General features: G+C 48.8%; 4 protein-coding genes across 4 annotated transcripts; 2 read left to right on the top strand and 2 right to left on the bottom strand.

The window, feature by feature from the left end:
* The first annotated feature begins 6,163 nt into the window (after positions 1 to 6,163).
* LOC122095599 (IQ domain-containing protein F1-like) lies at positions 6,164 to 7,208 on the top strand. Its single transcript, XM_042665914.1, has 2 exons — positions 6,164 to 6,193; positions 6,780 to 7,208. The coding sequence occupies exons 1-2, from the start codon at positions 6,164 to 6,166 to the stop codon at positions 7,206 to 7,208; spliced, it is 459 nt and encodes a 152-aa protein (XP_042521848.1).
* Positions 7,209 to 11,017: 3,809 nt separating this feature from the next.
* On the top strand, positions 11,018 to 13,221 carry LOC122095598 (IQ domain-containing protein F5-like). The gene is made up of 2 exons (XM_042665913.1): positions 11,018 to 11,021; positions 12,773 to 13,221. The coding sequence occupies exons 1-2, from the start codon at positions 11,018 to 11,020 to the stop codon at positions 13,219 to 13,221; spliced, it is 453 nt and encodes a 150-aa protein (XP_042521847.1).
* A 783-nt stretch (positions 13,222 to 14,004) lies between these two features.
* Positions 14,005 to 15,577, bottom strand: Iqcf2 (IQ motif containing F2). Its single transcript, XM_042666104.1, has 3 exons — positions 15,560 to 15,577; positions 15,279 to 15,368; positions 14,005 to 14,388 (listed from the first exon to the last, which is right to left on the bottom strand). Exons 1-3 carry the CDS (start codon positions 15,575 to 15,577, stop codon positions 14,005 to 14,007), a joined length of 492 nt encoding a protein of 163 aa, XP_042522038.1.
* Positions 15,578 to 17,299: 1,722 nt separating this feature from the next.
* On the bottom strand, positions 17,300 to 17,680 carry Iqcf3 (IQ motif containing F3). Its single transcript, XM_042665912.1, has one exon. The coding sequence runs from the start codon at positions 17,678 to 17,680 to the stop codon at positions 17,300 to 17,302; it is 381 nt and encodes a 126-aa protein (XP_042521846.1).
* Between the last annotated feature and the right edge of the window lie 29 nt (positions 17,681 to 17,709).

The following is a 17,709-nucleotide window of genomic DNA, read 5'->3' as shown; positions in this document are numbered from 1 at the left end:
GTCTTCTCCAAAAGAACTTGCGGTGGCCAGGCGCTGGTGGCCCACACCTGTCATCCTAGCTACTCAGGAGGCTGAGATCTGAGGATCACAGTTCAAAGCCAGCCTGGGTAAGGAAAGCCGGTGAGACTCTTATCTCCAGTGAACCACCAGAAAACCGGAAGTGGTGCTGTGGTTCGAGTGATAGAGAGCTCTCCTTGAGCTGAAGAGCTGAGGGACGGCGCCCAGGCCCAGCGTTCAAGCCCCATGATAGACGAAAAGGAACTCGGGGTGCTCTTTCAGCTGTCTCCTCCCAGCTTCCCGTCCCCCCTCAGGGCTTGTCCTTCCACTCCCCCAGCCAAGAAGCCACAATTGTTTGTGTCGGAGCTGGCACTGCACGGGGGGGAGGGAGGGGTGGGGGTGCCCATGGGATCAAGCTGATGACAACTAGTCTACCTAGGGAACTGCTCCCTTCCTCGCCCCTACCCATCCCCCCCAAGGTGAGAGTCTGGTGGGGTTCACTGTGTGGGGACAAGGTCAGAATTGGGAAGTTCCCTGTCCTAATACTGAATGACAGCCAGGCTGAATCCTAGATCAGAGCCAAGGACCCTGCTTAGAAAATGTGTCAGAGAAATGCTTTCCTCCTGACCACCAGTTACTCCTGATGTAGGGTAAAGCCCTAGAGAGGAGGGGGAGAGGAGGGGTGCAGGGGTGGGCTGAGGTCTTTGGTTTCTGCGTGACAATGAACAGGGTGTGTGTGTGTGTGTGTGTGTGTATGTGTGTGTGTGTGTGTTCATGTTTGCACATGCATGCATGCTGGGCCTGGGGCTTGAACTCAGGGCCTGGGCACTGTTCCTGAGCTTTTGCTCAAGACTAGTAGCTCTACCACTTGAGCCCTGAACACTACTTTCAGTTTTCTTGTGGTTTGTTGGCGATAAGAGTCTCACAGACTTTGCTGCCCAGGCTGGCTTTGAACCGAGATCCTCAGTTCTCAGCCTCCTGAGTAGCTAGGATGACAGGCGTGAGTCACCAGTGCCCAGCTTGGCTTTTTCTGTTTATATGGTACTGAGGAATCAAACACAAGGCTTCATCTATGCTAGGCAAGCACTCTACCACTAAGCCAGTCTGAGATTTCCCTTAAAAAAAAAACCAAACAAAAAACTGGATTAGGAATGTAACTGGTACAGTGCTTGCCTGGCATGCATGAAGCCCTGGGTTCGATTCCTCAGTCCCACACACACAGAAAAAGCTGAAGTGGTGCTGTGGCTCAAGTGGTAAGAGCGCTAGTCTTTAAAACAGTATATGAGTACAAGGTGTCTGACAACATTGTTACCCAGCTCTCCTAACCCATCCCTTCTTACTTTTTTTCTTTAATTGAGATTAGGTGACTACTTAAATTTCACATATTTCATAGGAGAATGGTCATACTTAAAGTCACAAACACATTTTAACCTTCACAAGGCAAATTGTCATGATCATGGTCTACACAGTTTGTGACTTCTATAAGCTTTGACAATACTAATTATTTCTTCCTCATCAGGTATTTACATTTCTTTCTTTCTTTTTTTTTTTGGTCGGTCGTGGGGCTTGAACTCTGGGCCTGGGCGCTGTCCCTCAGCTCTTCAGCTCAAGGCGAGCGCTCTACCACTTGAGCTACAGCGCCACTTCCGGTTTTCTGGTGGTTTATTGGAGATAGGAGTCTCGCGGTCTCTCCTGCCCGGGCTGGCTTTGAACCGCGATCCTCAGATCTCAGCCTCCTGAGTAGCTAGGATTACAGGCGTGAGCCACCAGCGCCCGGCATTTCTTTTGCTTAGTGTAGGCTGTTCCGTCTTTTCCTCTCATTCCTCCCTTCCCATTGCTGTCTTTGGGTCGCTTAGTTCTTTTCCTTCTATGTCCAGTGCAGCTGTTGGGCCTCTTTGTTGTGTGTAGTTCTGTTTCCCACTTATTCTGTTTCTTCCTCTTTGCGTGCATTTATCTACCATATAGGGTTAGGGTTAGGATATATTTATGGGTCAAGAACATGGAGTCATTTAGCAATGATACGACAAAATGAATGGCTGTCCTTTGTTTCTTGAGTCCTGTTTGCCATATCTTCGTGCATTTTGGCTTTAGCATGCACATAGCAGGGAGACCATATGCTGTTTGTTTGTTTCTTTTTTTTTTTTTTGCCGGTCGTGGGGCCTGAACTCTGGGCCTGGGCGCCATCCCTCAGCTCTTCAGCTTAAGGCGAGCGCTCTACCACTTGAGCCAGCCATAGCACCACTTCTGGCTTTTTCTGCTTATGTGGTGCTGAGGAATCGAACCCAGGGCCTCAGGCATGCAAGGCAAGCGCTCTACCACTGAGCCACCTTCCCAGCCCCCTGTTTGTCTCTTTGTTCTTGGCTTACTTGGCTCAAAATAATTTAGAGCATTAGTCTTGAGCAAAAGGAGGCTCAGGGACAGTGCTCAGGCCCTGAGTTCAAGCCCCAGGCCTGGCAAATAAAAGAAATCTCTTAGCTCATTGGGCCCAACATCTGAGCCTCTCAGAATGATATGGGCTTCCTACTGTGCTTGGCCCCAACCTTTGTAACATTGCCACACGTATATTCAATGTATCTTGTCGATCTTCTCTGTCACTTTTCCACCCCACTCTTTAATGGACCATTTTTTATGCCTACACAGGCAATAGTCAACTTCATTCACATTTTTCATTCGCTCTTTATTAGCCCCTCTGAACCCATTTTCCTTTCCTTTTATTTTTGATACTGGGGGCTTGAACTCAGGATCAAGCACTGTTCTGAAAGCTGGTGCTCTACCACTTGAGTTACTGCTCCCCTTAACAGCTTTTTGGTGGTTAATTGGAGACAAGAATCTCATGCACTTAACTTGTCCTGGGCTGGCTTCAAACTCACCTCTCCAGACTTTCAGTAGCCTCTTCAGTAGCTAAGATTACAGGCATGAGCTACTGGCTTCAAACTGCAATCCTCAGCTCTCAGCCTGTTGAGTAGCTAGGATTACAGGCATGAGCTACCAGTGCCCAGTTTCTGTTGCTTGTTAATCCAATTGAGTTTATATTTGGAATTACTGAGAACTAGCTTGTGTGAGGATGAGGGAGGACCTGCCATACATCCATTTTGCTACCATGGTGTGTTTGTGTACGCATACGTGCATGTACTCCTGATCCTGGATGCATATGTGTGCATCTACTGGAACAAGGAAGGAAACAGGACATGGTATTTGCATTTGAGCTAGGCCTCAGCTGCTGGCTAACCTGAGTATTCTCTCAGGCTGGTCTCTAAGCACAGGCTAGGAAATATGCACATAAAGTTTGAAGGCTAGGAAAGGATATTGAAAGGACTTTAGGGGGACACCTGAGGTATCCCCAAGCCCTCGATCACATGGCACTTGGATGAAGCCATTCTGGAAGTCAGCCAGGCGCTGGTGGCTCACGTCTGTCAGCCTAGCTACTCAGGAGGCTGAGATCTGAGGATCTCAGTTCAAAGCCAGCCTGGGCAGGAACTCCGTGAGACTTATCTCCAATAAGCCACCGGAATATGGGAAGTGGCGCTGTGGCGCAAGTGGTAGAGCGCTTGCTTTGAGCTGAAGAACTGAGGGACAGTGCCCAGGCCCAGAGTTCAAGCCCCACGACCGACAAAGAAAAAGATTCTGGAAGTCATCATCTGTTAATCACGGCTTAGAGATGATACTTGACATGTTACTGAAACAGATCTCACCAACTGGGGCAAACTGGGACTTTGTCCTGTTGAGTGGATAAGGAACAGCCATTTCTCTTGTGGCTTTCTGGTGGTTAATTGAAGACAAGAATCTCAATGGACTTGGCTGCCCAGGCTGGCTTTGAACCGCCAGAGCTTAGCTAGAGGCTGACAGAGGGCCTGGGACCCTCCTCACCACCTGACCTCGAGCTGATCATGTACGGCAGAGAGGAGAGTGACACTTGGGACAGCTGCTAGCTCTTCTCCATCAGCTCCTTTGTCCCGCCTCTTCCTGTCTAATTCACCAATCACAGTTCTGTTGCATTTCCAGGCCCCTCCCCTCTTTAATTTTCCCAACCCTCTATCTGGTTGCTGTCCAGTTCTTAGTGCTGAACTCCATCTCTACACAGCCCAGTCACTTCCTGCTCACCTCTCCGCCCCCCCCCACCTTGTATGGGGACATTGGGCACTGGGAAGAGTAAAGAAAGACAGGACCTGCCCCCAAGGAATCGGGGAAATCTCTAGGGAAGCAATCTGGCTCAATTTTACATAATCAAATCCATCTGTTCATTCAGTGAGCAGTTCTTTTAGTATTTGCTAGGTGCAGAGTTTAACTTCTAGAGACAAGAATGAGGAAAATCAGGACTGGAGGTATGGCTCAAGTGGAAGAGTGCCAGCAGTGAGCAAAAAAGCTTAAGGGACAAACTGGTCCTTATGGGCTCACACCTGGAATCCTAGCTACTCAGGAGATGAGATCTGAAGATTGAGGTTCAAAGCCAGCCCAGGCAGGAAAGTCTGTGAGACACTTCCAGAAAAAGCTGGAAGTGGTGTTGTGGCTCCAAGTAGTAGAGCACTAGCTTTGAGCAAAAGAAGCTCAGGGACAGTGCCCAAGCCCTGAGTTCAAGCCCTAGGACTCGCAAAAAAAAAAAAAAGGGGGACAATGTCCAGTCCTTGAGTCCACACCCCAGTACTAGAACTACTAGTATTACTGCTACTACTACTAGTAGTAACCTGCAGAAGAGTACCTGTCTGTCAGTCATGAGGCCTTGAGTTCAAACACCAGTAATGCTAGAGGGGAAAAAATATCTTGGATATACTTCCTCATCAGTAATATGTTGTTATTTTTAATAGTAATATTATGTAATATCTTAATGTAATTATGTAATATCTAAGTTATAAAGGCACTGAACATCACTAAATCAATTCCCTATTAATGGATATTTAAATTTTGCCATTAAAAGCTATTACCAATGACTGGCTAACTTTTTTTTTCTTTTGTCAGTCCTGGGGCTTGAACTCAGGGCCTGGGCACTGTCCCTGAGCTTCTTTTATTTATTTCCTTGTCGGTCATGAGGCTTGGACTCTGGGTGCTATCCCTGAGCTCTTCAGCTCAAGGTGAGCACTCTACCACTTGAGCAACAGCGCCACTTCTGGCTTTCTGGTGGTTCATTGGAGATCAGAGTCCCACGGACTTTCCTGCCTGGGTTGGCTTTGAACTGTGATCCTCAGATCTCAGTCTCCTGAGTAGCTAGGATGACAGGTGTTAGCCACTGGCCCCTGGCCCTTGAACTTCTTTTGCTCAAGACTAGACCTCTACCACTTGAGCCACAGCACCACTTCTGGTTTTTCTGTGTATATGGTACTGAGGAATTGAACCCAGGGCCTCATGCATGCTAGGCAAGCACTCTACCACTGAGCCACCTTCCCAGCCCTGGCTATCTTTATATACCTTCAACTCAATGGACTGATACTTCTGATACCTTGGCTTTCAGGCCAAATCTTTGCCCATTTATGGTAGAAAAGAATGAATAATTGTTACTTTCCCCCCCCTTGGTGGGGAGCGGCCTCCACTCTTGGGAGCCATCTTGATATTCTTTTTTTTTTTTTTGGTCCAGTCATGGGGCCTGAACTCTGGGCCTGGGCGCTGTCCCGCAGCTCTTCAGCTCAAGGCTAGCGCTCTACCACTTGAGCCACAGTGCCACTTCAGCTTTTTTTCTTTTTGCTTATGTGGTGCTGGCGAATCGAACCCAGGGCCTCAGGCATGCAAGGCAAGCGCTCTACCACTGAGCCACCTTCCCAGAGCCCCCGTCTTGGTGTTCTGTGTCATAGTTGTTCTTATGACATCATGGGTCTCCTTGCTCTCCTCTCTCTGTCCCATGCCAAGACTGAAGGAACAGAAACCCGAGGGGATTTGAACCATCTATGCCCATTCCACGTGTGACCAATGGTGAGTGAGAGAGGCAGACATAGCAGCTTTGGGGAGAGAGAGAGAGGGCTTTGCGAAGCCCTGGGAGGGAGCTGGGGATGTGATGGAGATGGACAATGGCCTCACTCTTCCTCCCCCCCCCCCCCAACTATTGATTGTAGGGGGTAGATCAACTTAAAAGAAAAGATGTTAATGAACCTCCTCAGCAGGAAGAGTCAACTGGTCTACCCTCCATACCCAAAGCCTCAGAGAAGCAGTTAAAGGTAGGAGGAGCCATGGCTTTGGGGCCATGGAGTTTGTGCCTGATGCCCTTTGCATGGTCCTGAGCTAACAACAGAAATAGATAAACACAGGCTGGGTGCTGGTGGCTCACATCTGTCATCCTAGCTACTCAGGAGGCTGAGATCTGAGGATCACGGTTCAAAACCAGCCCGGGCAGGAAAGTCTGTGAGACTCTGATCTCCAATGAACCACCAGAAAACTGGAAGTGGCGCTGTGGCTCAAGTGGTAGAGCGCTAAGCTTGAGCTGAAGAGCTGAGGGGCAGCGCCCAGGCCCAGAGTTCAAGCCCCACGACTGACAAGAAAAAAGAAATACCCCAGTTATGTTTCTTTCTTCTTTTTCTTTTTCTTTTTGGTGGCAGTCCTGGGGGCTTGAACTCAGGAGCCTCGGCACTATCCCTGAGCTCTTATGCTCAAGCCTAGAGCTCTATCATGTGAGTCACAGCTTCATTTCCACCTTTTTCTTGCTGCTTCATTGGAGAGAAGAGTCTCATGGGCTTTCCATCCCTGTGGGGCTGGCTTTGAACCCCGATCCTCAGATCTCAGCCTCCTGAGTCGCTAGGATGACAGGCGTGAGCCACCAGTGCTGGGCTTGTCTCTCTGTCTTTCTCTCTTCTTCTTGCAAGTACCCAGAGAAGCAGGAAGAAAATACACCAGTGGTAAAGATTCAGGCTTGGTGGAGGGGGGTCCTGGTCTGCCGGACGCTACTACACGCGGCACTCAGGGCCTGGATTATCCAGAGCTGGTGGCGGATGGTGCTGTTGAAACTCACGGAGAAGAGGCGACAGGTGATCCTGAGGACAATCTCTCGGGAGGAGTGGGCAGCGGTCAAGCTACAGTCGTGGGTCCGCATGTGGAGTGTCTGCCAGCGCTATTGTCGGTTGCTCCGGGCTGTACGCATCATCCAGGCCTATTGTCATGCCTACGCATCTTGGGGTGTCATCAAAGGTCACTATCGGATCTTGGACAATCATCTGCAGCTCAAGTTGGAGATCTTGCTGGGTTCGGGGTCTTGCATGGTGTCTGAGTGTATTCCCCTCCCCATAAAGCAGTGAAGGGGTTATTTTGTAGACTTTTGTTTCACAAGTGTCAAGGCAGAAGTAGGTCATAGGAAAGACTTAGCATCCCGAGCAGTATTAGCTCTGAGGAATTGGGCCACACTGGGATTCTGTCTTCTTGCCCTGCTGGGGCTAAATCTACCTCCTTTGCTTCTCCTCCTGTTCCTTTCTTCCTTCTTCCCATTCTCCCCTGCCCTTTTTTTCTTCGTTGCTGTTGTTGGTTGTGGGGCTTGAACTCTGGGCGCTGTCCCTCAGCTCTTCTGCTCAAAGCTAGCAAGCACTCTACCGCTTTGAGTCACAGCGCCACTTCCGGTTTTCTAGTGGTTCATTGGAGATGAGTCTCATGGCCTTTCCTGCCCAGGCTGGCTTTGAACCAAGATCCTTAGAGCTCAGCTTCCTGCGTAGCCAAGACTATAGGCATGAGCCATCAGCCTCCAGCTTCCTTCTTCCTTTTTGTGCTAGTACGAAGGAATGGACTCAGGATTTAGAATTTTCCTTTGGGTTTTTCCCCCCTTAAGGCTGGTGCTCTACCACTTGAACCACACTTCCACTTCTGATTTTTTTGTCAGTCATGAGGCTTGAACTCTGGGCCTGGGAGCTATCCCTCAGCTCTTCAGCTCAAGGCTAGTGCTCTACCACTTGAGCCACAGCGCCACTTCTGGCTTTTTCTGCTTATGTGGTGCTGAGGAATCAAACCCAGGGCCTCATGCATGCGAGGCAAGCGGTCTACCACTGAGCCACCTTCCCAGCCCCCACTTCTGATTTTTTTTTTTTTTTTGCTGGTTAATTGGAGAGAAGAATCCTCTCAGAGTTTTCTGCCCAGGCTGACTTTGAACTTCCATCCTCAGATCTCAGCCTCCTGAGTAGCAAGGATTAGAGGAATGAGCCACCAGTGCCTGGCTTCCTGTATACATTTTCTTGTTTGATTTTCAGAGATGTCTTAGGCAGGAGTGACAGGACCTGTTACACTCCTACCAAGATATTGCTGATGCACTGAGACCCGTCCTCCTCCTCCCCCCTCCCTGCCCCCCCCCCACTCTGAAATCTATGGGTAAGGATTGTGGCGCTCACCAGTAGACTAAGGGAGAATTTGTCAGCAAAAATTAGCTTCCAATCGGTCTCACTGCTGTCATCCTAGCTACTCAGGAGGCTGAGATTCTGAGGATTGTGGTTCGAAGCCAACCTGAGCAGGAAAGTCCATGATACACTTGCTCTAATTAGCCACATTTGTTTCTTAACTAATCCACCACAAAGACAAAAGGCACTGTTGGCTCAAAATGGTAAAAGTGCTAGCCTTGAGCAAAAGAAGCTCAGAGACAATACACAGGCCCTGAGTTCAAGCCCAAGGACAGGCACATACACAAAAATAATACAAGTAGATGCAGTGACTAGCAGATAGGACATTCAAAGTGTACATGAAGCCAGGCTCCAGTGGCTCACGCCTGTCATCCTAGCTGCTCAGCAGGCTGAGATCTGAGGATTGAGGTTCAAAGCCAGCCTGGGCAGGAAATTCCATGAGACTCTGATCTCCAATGAACCACCAAAAAACCAGAAGTGGCGCTGTGGCTCAAGTGGTAGAGCACTAGCCTTGAGCTGAAGAGCTGAGGGACAGCGCCCAGGCCCAGAGTTCAAGCCCCATGACCGACAAAAGTGTCCTTGACAAAGATGAAGGCAACCAGCCACTGGTTTAAAGCATGAATGAATTTCCCAGAGCCTAAGGGGACTCACGTGACCTCAGAAGATGAAGAGAACCAGATGGAGTGCCACAGATCACAGCACAACGTCATAACTGATCAAAGGCTTAGGCAGTTCAAGAGGAAAAGAAATCAACAACTTACATACAAGGGAATAGGTTGACATCCACCTTTTCACCACTGTGAACAAGAACAGGGAAACACCCCAGCTTCTGAAAATAAAATCTGAGCCCCAATAGTTAGTTACATTTTTTTTTTGTTAGTCATGGTGCTTGAACTCTGGGCCTGGGCGCTGTCCCTCAGCTCTTCAGCTCAAGGCTAGTGCTCTACCCCTTGAGCCACAGCATCACTTCTGGTTTTCTGGTGGTTCATTGGAGATAAGAGTCTCACGGACTTTCCTGCCCAGGCTGGCTTTGAACCTCGATTCTCAGATCTCAGCCTCCTGAGTAGCTAGGATGACAGGTGTGAGCCATGGGTGCCTGGACTACATTTTAAAATAATATGTCATCCAGGTTACCTGGGCCAAGGAGAAGATATTTTTATGAATGCTAAGCTTTGTCTGAGAGTTTTTCTGGGAAGTTAACTCTATGACAATAGACAAGCAAACAAAACCAGGTCAGCCCTGGTGGCTCCTATCTATAATCCTAGCTGCTTAAGAGGCTGAGATTTGAGAATCAAGGTTCAAAACCAGCCTGGCCAGAAAGCTGGAAATAGATGTGTGGCTCAAGTGGTAGAGCACTAAAAAGCTATGGGACTGAGTTCAAGATCTACCACCATCACAAATAAGTAAAAATATAAAACTCTTAAAATACCGTACAAAAGAGGAAAAGAAACAAGTTTCCATGTTGCTATCATATGGTATCATTTATATAATCTCCACTAAAAAAAAAAAATCCAAGATAATCCAAGAGCAAAGAGACAAACGGTACATGGTCTCCCTGATAAGTGGATGTTAAATCCAAAATGTTAGGTGATAAGACAAAATTAACAGGACTTAAGAAACAAAGAACTCCCGCTCATCTGGTCCAACCACTACTAAATATCCCCATGCTGCTGATCACATGTATGGTGTATATGTGTACACTGTTATATGTTATAGACTGTGATAGACAATTTGCTCCAGGAAACTTAGAATGAACTTGTGACTTTAAATGAGCATCATTATTCCACAATACTGTGAAATTTGAGAAATTATGTAATCACTTAATCACAATTAAAAAAAAAAAAAAAAGAACCTCGGGGAAGGTAGGGAGGGAAAGGATGGTAGGGGGAAAACAATGGAGGGGGTAGCAAAGCTCAATAGGAAGTGTACTCATTACCTTGCTCATGTAACTGTAACCCTCTGTATAGTATCTTTACAATAAAAAATTTTAAAAAAATCCAAGAGAATAACCAAGCAGTAATGTGTACAAATGCAAACAGATTCCACTGAAATTTATTGTCATAACCAAGATTATTTTCCCTCCAAAAATAGGAATAGTTCCATAAAATATACATCCTATCTCAGATGATATCAATATAGAAAGTTGCTGGAAGCAACAGGTAGAGAAAAGGAAATTTGGCTTAAGGTTTTTTTTGGGGGGGCCTGGCTTGGGGCATTGGGGATACTTATTTGTTCAGCATGCAAAAATATCTGCTACAATTTAAATAGAAGTACTCAAGGAAGAAGAGAGATATTGTCTGTGTACATTAGGAGTTCCAATAGATAGCTCATAGAAGTAAGACAAATTAGAGGTTCATTTACACATCACGTTACACAAGGCTGAGCCAGGTGTAGCAATGCATACCTGTAATTCCAGCACTCTCAAAAGCTGTGTTAGGTCAGGCGCTGGTGGCTCACACCTGTCAACCTAGCTGCTCAGGGAGGCTGAGAACTGAGGATCAAGGTTCAAAGCCAGCCTGGGACAGGAATCTGTATGCGATTCTCCAACCACCCAAAAGCTAGAATTAGAGGTGTGGCTCAAAGGATAGAGCGCCAGCCTTGACTTGGAAGACAGCCTGGTTCCTGCATCATAAGTACTCTTATGATGTCACTGCTTTCCCCTGCCCACTGGTTCTGTGGGAGAGGAGACCAGAAGACCGAAGGGTGATGTGAACATCTAGGCTGTAACTATGGGTAATTGGGGAGTTCCGTACTAACCTATCAACTCGAGAATGTCCCATACTTTTTAAAATTGGCCAAGAAACCAGGCCCCATTGGCTCACGCCTGTCATCCTAGCTACTCAGGAGGCTGAGATCTGAGGATCCTTGTTCAAAGCCGGCCCGGGAAGGAAAATCCGTGAGACTCTGATCTCCAATGAACCACCAGAAAAGTGGAAGTGGAGCTGTGGCTCAAAGTGGTAGAAAAAGTTCAGGGACAGCACCCAGGCCCTGAGTTCAAGCCCTGTGACTGACCCCCCCGTCCCTCCCCTCCAAAAGAAACCATCTTCGGGAAAGAATAAGTTTCCCCTAGTAACTGGGAGAGGGGATTCCCCCCCCCTAGAATAGGCCAGAAAGGTGTCTCAGCCCCACAGCTAGTGCTAGGCTGAGTAGTCTTTTTTGTTGTTGGTCGTGGGGCTTGAACTCAGGCTTGGGTGTTGTCCCTGAGCTCTTCAGCTCAAGGAGTGCGCTCTGCCGCTTGAACCACAGCTCCACTTCCAGTTTTTCTGGTGGTTCATTGTTAGATAAGAGTCTCTCGGCCTTTCCTGCGCAGGCTGGCTTTGAACCATGATCCTCAGACCTCAGCCTCCTGAGCAGCTAGGATGACAGGCGTGAGCCACCAGTGCCTGGCTAGGCTGAGCATTCTTGCCTTCTCCTATGATTCTTTTCTTGAAGTGCTGAAAGACGGGGAAGAACTCTTCTATCATCCAAGAAAATGAGGGTCGTGTACTTGGTGGCATTTCAGCTATTCAAGAGGCTGAGATTTGACACTTGCTATTCAAAGCCAGCCCCAAAACAGACCAAACTGTGAGAGTCTTATCTCCAATGAACTAGCAAAAAAAAAAAGCTGAAAGTGGGGTTGTGACTCAATTGGTAAAGCACCAGCATTGAGTGAAAACGCAAGAGGGTGAAGTCCTCAGTTTAAGCCTCTATGCACATGTGCGCGCACACACACACACACACACACACACACACACACACACACACACACACACACACTCAGAAAAATAATGAAGTAATGAAGGCTGGTTCTAAACCAGGTTCTAAACCATATCTTAGTGGGTTCACATGTGTGTTTTCTGGAAGCCTGCTGGTTTTTGTTTTTGTTTTGTTGTTGGTTGTGGGGCTTGAACTCTGGGCCTGAGTGCTATCTCAAGGTGAGCGCTTTACCACTTGAGCCACAGGGCCACTTCTGGTTTTCTAGTGGTTGATTGGAGATAAGAGTCTCACAAACTTTCCCTGCCCAGGCTGGCTTTGAACCACGATCCTCAGATCTCAGCCTCCTGAGTAGCTAGGATGACAGGCGTGACCCACCGGCACCCAGCCTCTGTTTGTTTTTTTGTGCCACTACTGGGGCTTGAACTCATCCTGGGTGCTCTCCCTTAGGCTTTTTTTGTTTTAATTTTTAATTTCAATTTTTTGGTTTTTTTTTTTTTTTTTGCTCTCCCACTTCAGCCACAGCTCCACTTCTACTTTTTGGTGGTCATTTGGAGAGGAGAGTCTCACGGACTTTTATACCCAGACTTTTATATCTCAGAGATCTCGGCTTTCTGGGATGACAAAGGTGTGAGCTACCAATGCTGGGCCTCCTGGAGTTTGGGGTTTGCTCAGAGCTAAGCTGAGTGAGGAAAGGGTTTCCTGCTCCTCGATCAGGGATCCTAGCGGACATCACCCTGAGTCTCCTGCACCCTCAGCATTATTCCAATGTTGTTTTTCTCTCTTGCAAGTCAAATCCCCACCAGAGAGGACCATCATGACCAACGACTCTGCAGCCGTGGCCCTCCAGGCATGGTGGCGGGGTACCCTGGTTCGGCGTACACTGTTGCACGCGGCCCTCAGGGCTTGGATCATCCAGTCCTGGTGGAGGTTAATCCTGTCCAAAATGACAACCCAAAGGCTGAGGATGGAGCTGGAGATCTACACGTGGAAAGAATGGGCGGCGGTGAAGCTGCAGTCCTGGGTTCGAATGTGGCGTATCCGTCAGCGCTACTGCCGCCTGCTGAATGCGGTCCGCATCATTCAGGTGTACTGGCGCTGGCATAACTGCCACAGCCGGGGTTTTATTCAAGGCAACTATGAGATCAAAGAAAACCGCTTGAGTATTCAATTGCAAATCTCTTTGGGTGCCCAGGCTTGCAAAGTACAACAATGCGTAGCCCTTCCAATAAAAGAGTAATCAGGTCTGCTACCAGTGTCCAGCTGCAGTCTCTGTTTTGACAACTGAGTGACATATGGTCATTGTCATTCTGATCTGGGGATCCCCTGAAAACAGTGGGAAATCTCCCCGAAGTTCCCTCTAAAAGAGAAGAAGGATTAGCACAGCCCCCAGCCTGAGATCAACATGATATGGAAGACTAGGTTTGCAGGGCACTGGTGGCTCACGCCTGTAATCTTAGCTACTGAGGAGGCTGAGATCTGAGGATCGCCGTTCAAAACCAGCCTGGGCAGAAATGTCTGTGAGACTTTTGATCGGTCCTGGGGCTTGAACTCAGGGGCCTGGGCTCTGTCCTGGTGCTCTTACTCAAGGCTAGCACTCTACCACTTTGAGCCACAGTGCCACTTCTAGTTTTCTAGTGGTTTATTGGAGATAAGAGTCTCATGGAGGGGCTGGGAAGGTGACTCCGTGGTAGAGTGCTTGCTTGGGTTCAATTCCTCAGCACGACATAAGCAGAAAAAGCCAGAAGTGGCGCTGTGGCTCAAGTGGTAGAGTGCTCGCCTTTAGCTGAAGAGCTGAGGGACAGCGCCCAGGCCCAGAGATCAAGCCCCACGACCTAGAAAAAAAAGAAGTTGAGGGACATTGTTCAAGCCCTGAGTTTCAGCCCCAGAACTGGTGTGTGCACCACACACACACACACACACACACACACACACACACACACACACACCAAACAAAACACAGAAGACCAGCTTAGACCTTTACTGGGGATGGAAGGCCCAATGGCCTCCTCCTTGCCAGCCCTTAGTTGTTGACGATCTCGATGTGGAACTGCAAGTGAGTGGCGGTGATCACGCAGTGGGCACGGAGGAAAGAACACATCTGGCAGTTGTGGCATTGCCAGTGGCCTCGGATGACGTAGATGGCGTTGAGCACCTGGCAGTATCTCCAGTGCACGCGCCACATGCGGACCAGAGACTGGAGCTTCACTATCGCCCTCTCCTGGCTGGCGTAGGAAATGAGGTTCTCCCGCCGCTTCTTCTCCAGCATCCTCAGGAGAATTAGCCTCCACCAGCATTGAATGACCCAAGCCCTGAGGGCCGCGTGCAGCAGGGCCCGGCGCACCAGCGTGCCCCGCCACCAGGCTTGGATCTGAATGGCTGCATTTCTTTCCTTCTTAAGATTTTTCTGGAACAGAGGCAGAATCTTCCATGGACACAGGAGAACGTGGGAGTGGGGATGTGGAGGGCAATGGATGGGGTTGGGAGAGAATGCTAGAAGGGATGATATGGAAGGGCTGGGAAGGTGGCTCAGGGGTAGAGTGCTTGCCTTGCATGCAGGAGGCCCTGGGTTCGATTCCTCAGCACCACATACGCAGAAAAAGCTGCAAGTGGTGCTGTGGCTCAAGGGGTAGAGTGCCAGCCATGAGCAAAAAGAAGCTCAGGGACAGTGCCCAGGCCCTGGCCAATAATATATATATATATATATATATATATATATATATATATATATATATGGGACAGCTCTTAGATCCTAAGTTCAAGTCCCAGTATCTCCACCCCCTCCCCCACATACAGAGGTATTACATTGGCATGTTGAATTGAAACCTCCTAAAGATAATACAAAATAATAGTTTTTTCTTGTGTTAGTACTAGGGCTTGAATTCAGGGCCAAGGTACTCTCCCTCAGCCTTGGTGCTCAAGGATGGCTCTTTTTTATTTTTTTGTCGGTTGTGGGGCTTGAACTCTGGGCCTGGGCGCTGTCCCTCAGCTCTTCAGCTCAAGGCCAGCGCTCTACCACTTGAGCCACAGCGCCACATCCGGTTTTCTGGTGGTTCATTGGAGATCAGAGTCTCATGGACTTTCCTTGCCCAGGCTGGCTTTGAACCATGATCCTCAGATCTCAGCCTCCTGAGTAGCTAGGATGACAGGTGTGAGCCATCAGCACCTGGCTCAATCATTTTTGTTTATGCTACAAACCAAAACAGATCCAGAGAACCAGGGATTAGAAAGAGACCCAGGAAAACCTGTGTGAATGACAGGGCTCAAGTGCTCTTAACCATATGGAATTCCACTCACCTTTGCTTTCTTCTTTTGTATAGGCTGATTTTCTGGACCTATTTTTTCTTCTTCATCATGGAGTACAATTAAAATTAAAGTGTTCTTGGTCTGTCATTAGATGTAACAAGAAGTGCATAAATGAGTTGACCGTCGGTTCTCGGTAGGATTCTGTACAAAGGCACGTACTGCTTTTGTATTGCTAGCTCCCCCATCTCCCAGACCTGTGGTGATATTTGGGGTGCCACCCAGCACATCCCACCCCCCCATGCCCACCGGGTACACCCAGCTATATCTCTTACGCAAAATCGAAGCCTCATGGCTTATTTCTAGATGGTTCATTACTCCTGCTTTCTTTGCTTCCCAATGCCTGGCATGAGGCCAGTATAAGTGAAGGGAAAACTATGAATTCATAATCTCATTATGACATAGGGTTAGGATGGGGTTTGTTTGTGTGTGTGTGTGTATGTATGTATGTATGTACTGGTCCTGGGGCTTGAACTCAGGGCCTGAGTTCTGTCCCTTGAGCTATTTGCTTAAGGCTAGCTCTCTACCACTTGAGCCACAGCTCCACTTCTGTATTATTTTTTCTCATTAATTGGAGATAAGAGTCTTATAGATTTTCCTGCCCAGTCTGGCTTTAAACCAAGATTCTCAGCTCTCAGCCTCCTGACTAGCTAGGATGACAGGCATGAGCCACTGGTGTAAACCCGACAGGATGAAGTAATTACAGGGGTAGTAAGGTCGCATCCAGCAAAATCTGGCTTTGCCAAGGCAGCCGCAGGTGCCTGGAGATGTTTTCTCATCTTCCTCCTAGAAGACAGAAGGCTACACACATACAAAATCAGACACTGAAGCCACGCACTGGTGGCTCACACCTGTCATCCTAGCTACTCAGGAGGCTGAGATCTGAGGATTGCGGTTCAAAGCCAGCCCAGGCAGGAAAGTCTGTGAGACTCTAATCTCCAATGAACTACTCAAAAACTAGAAATGATGCTATGGCTCAACGGGATAGAGCACTAGCCTTGAGTACAAAGAGCTCAGGGACAGCCCAGAGCCCTAAACACACACACACACACACACACATACACAATGGAGACTTGGTGTTGGGTCTGCATAATGGCAGGCTGGACTGTGGCTATAATGAAGAATGCCTATGAACACAAGGCAGGTGGTGGTATATATAGGGAGAGGGCAGGAAGGAGGTGTGGCCACAGCAGATCCAAAAGTGACCTCAGAGCCTTGGAACCTCCCACAGGCCAAAGGGGGTGTGGCCAGGGCAGTCCAGGATGTGACCTCAGAGGAAAGGGCGGTAACTGCCCCTGGTGTACCAGTCACCTGGGTAACGCAGGTGTTGGGCAGACTTCTAGGGGGGAAGGATCTACTGCATCTTTGCCCAGAGAGAAGGGGCCATTTCCAGGGTGGACTTCAAAGATACCCCTGATCCCAATAGAATAAGAGGGACAAGACTGACATTTCTTTCTTCCTTTTTTTTTTTTTGTCAGTCATGGGGCTTGAACTCTGGGCCTGGGCACTGTCCCTCAGCTCTTCAGCTCAAGGCGAGCGCTCTACCGCTTGAGCCACAGCGCCACGTCTGGTTTTCTGGAGGTTTATTGGAGATAGGAGTCTCATGGCCTTTCCTGCCCAGGCTGGCTTTGAACCTCAATCCTCAGATCTCAGCCTCCTGAGTAGCTAGGATGACAGGCATGAGCCACCAGCACCTGGCTGTTTATTTATTGCCAGTCCCGGGCTTGAACTCAGGGCCTGCGCACTGTCCCTGAGCTTCTTTGGCTCAAGGCTGGCAGTCAACCACTTGAGCCACAGCGCCACTGGTGGCTCTTTCTGCTTTATGTGGTGCTGAGGAATTGAACCCAGGGCCTCAGGCATGCGAGGCCAGCGCTCTACCACTGAGCCACCTTCCCAGCCCAGAAGGCTGACATCTCTGGGACAATCATGGAGGCTCACGTGTGCACACAATCCATCCAGGCCAGACATTTTTTTTTTATTGAGTTACTGGGGCCAATGATCATAGCAGGCCCTGTTTAGACGCACAGGATCTCGATGTGAAACTCCGGTTGTCTGGCCACCGCGTTGTACTGGACGGGCCAAGAGTAATCCTTCTGGCAGATGAGCCTCTCGTTGGTGGACTGGAACACATACATCGTGCCGCACAGGTGGCTGAAATACTGTCGACACAGCCACGTGCGGACACAGGCCTGCAGTTTCACGGCTGCCGCTTCCTGGATGGCGTACTCCCTCAGCAGATTCTGCCTGCACTTGCTTATCTGCCTGTGCTTGGCTGCCCTCCACCAGGATTGGATCATCCAAGCTCTGAGGGCTGCGACCAGCAGCACCCGACGCACCAACACGCCCCTCCACCAGGCCTGAATCTTCCTAGCTGCCATGATCTTTTGGGGGATCATTGTTACAAGAGGTGGCTGAGCGAGAAAAG

Source organism: Dipodomys spectabilis, unplaced genomic scaffold (genome assembly GCF_019054845.1).
Source record: "Dipodomys spectabilis isolate Male_0828 unplaced genomic scaffold, ASM1905484v1 ptg000360l, whole genome shotgun sequence".
NCBI lineage: Eukaryota > Metazoa > Chordata > Mammalia > Rodentia > Heteromyidae > Dipodomys > Dipodomys spectabilis.
Note: the sequence above shows the minus strand (reverse complement) of the source record. Positions and strands in the feature narration are given on the sequence as shown.

Bases quoted from the DNA above. Each gene is read 5' to 3' on its own strand.
- LOC122095599 (XM_042665914.1), top strand. From the start codon at position 6,164: ATGGAGTTTGTGCCTGATGCCCTTTGCATG. The intron at 6,194-6,779 runs GTCCTGAGCTAA...TCTTCTTGCAAG, and splicing joins TGCCTGATGCCCTTTGCATG to TACCCAGAGAAGCAGGAAGA.
- Iqcf2 (XM_042666104.1), bottom strand. The intron at 14,389-15,278 runs GTGAGTGGAATT...CCTCTGTTCCAG, and splicing joins TACAAAAGAAGAAAGCAAAG to AAAAATCTTAAGAAGGAAAG.
- Iqcf3 (XM_042665912.1), bottom strand. From the start codon at position 17,680: ATGATCCCCCAAAAGATCATGGCAGCTAGGAAGATTCAGGCCTGGTGG.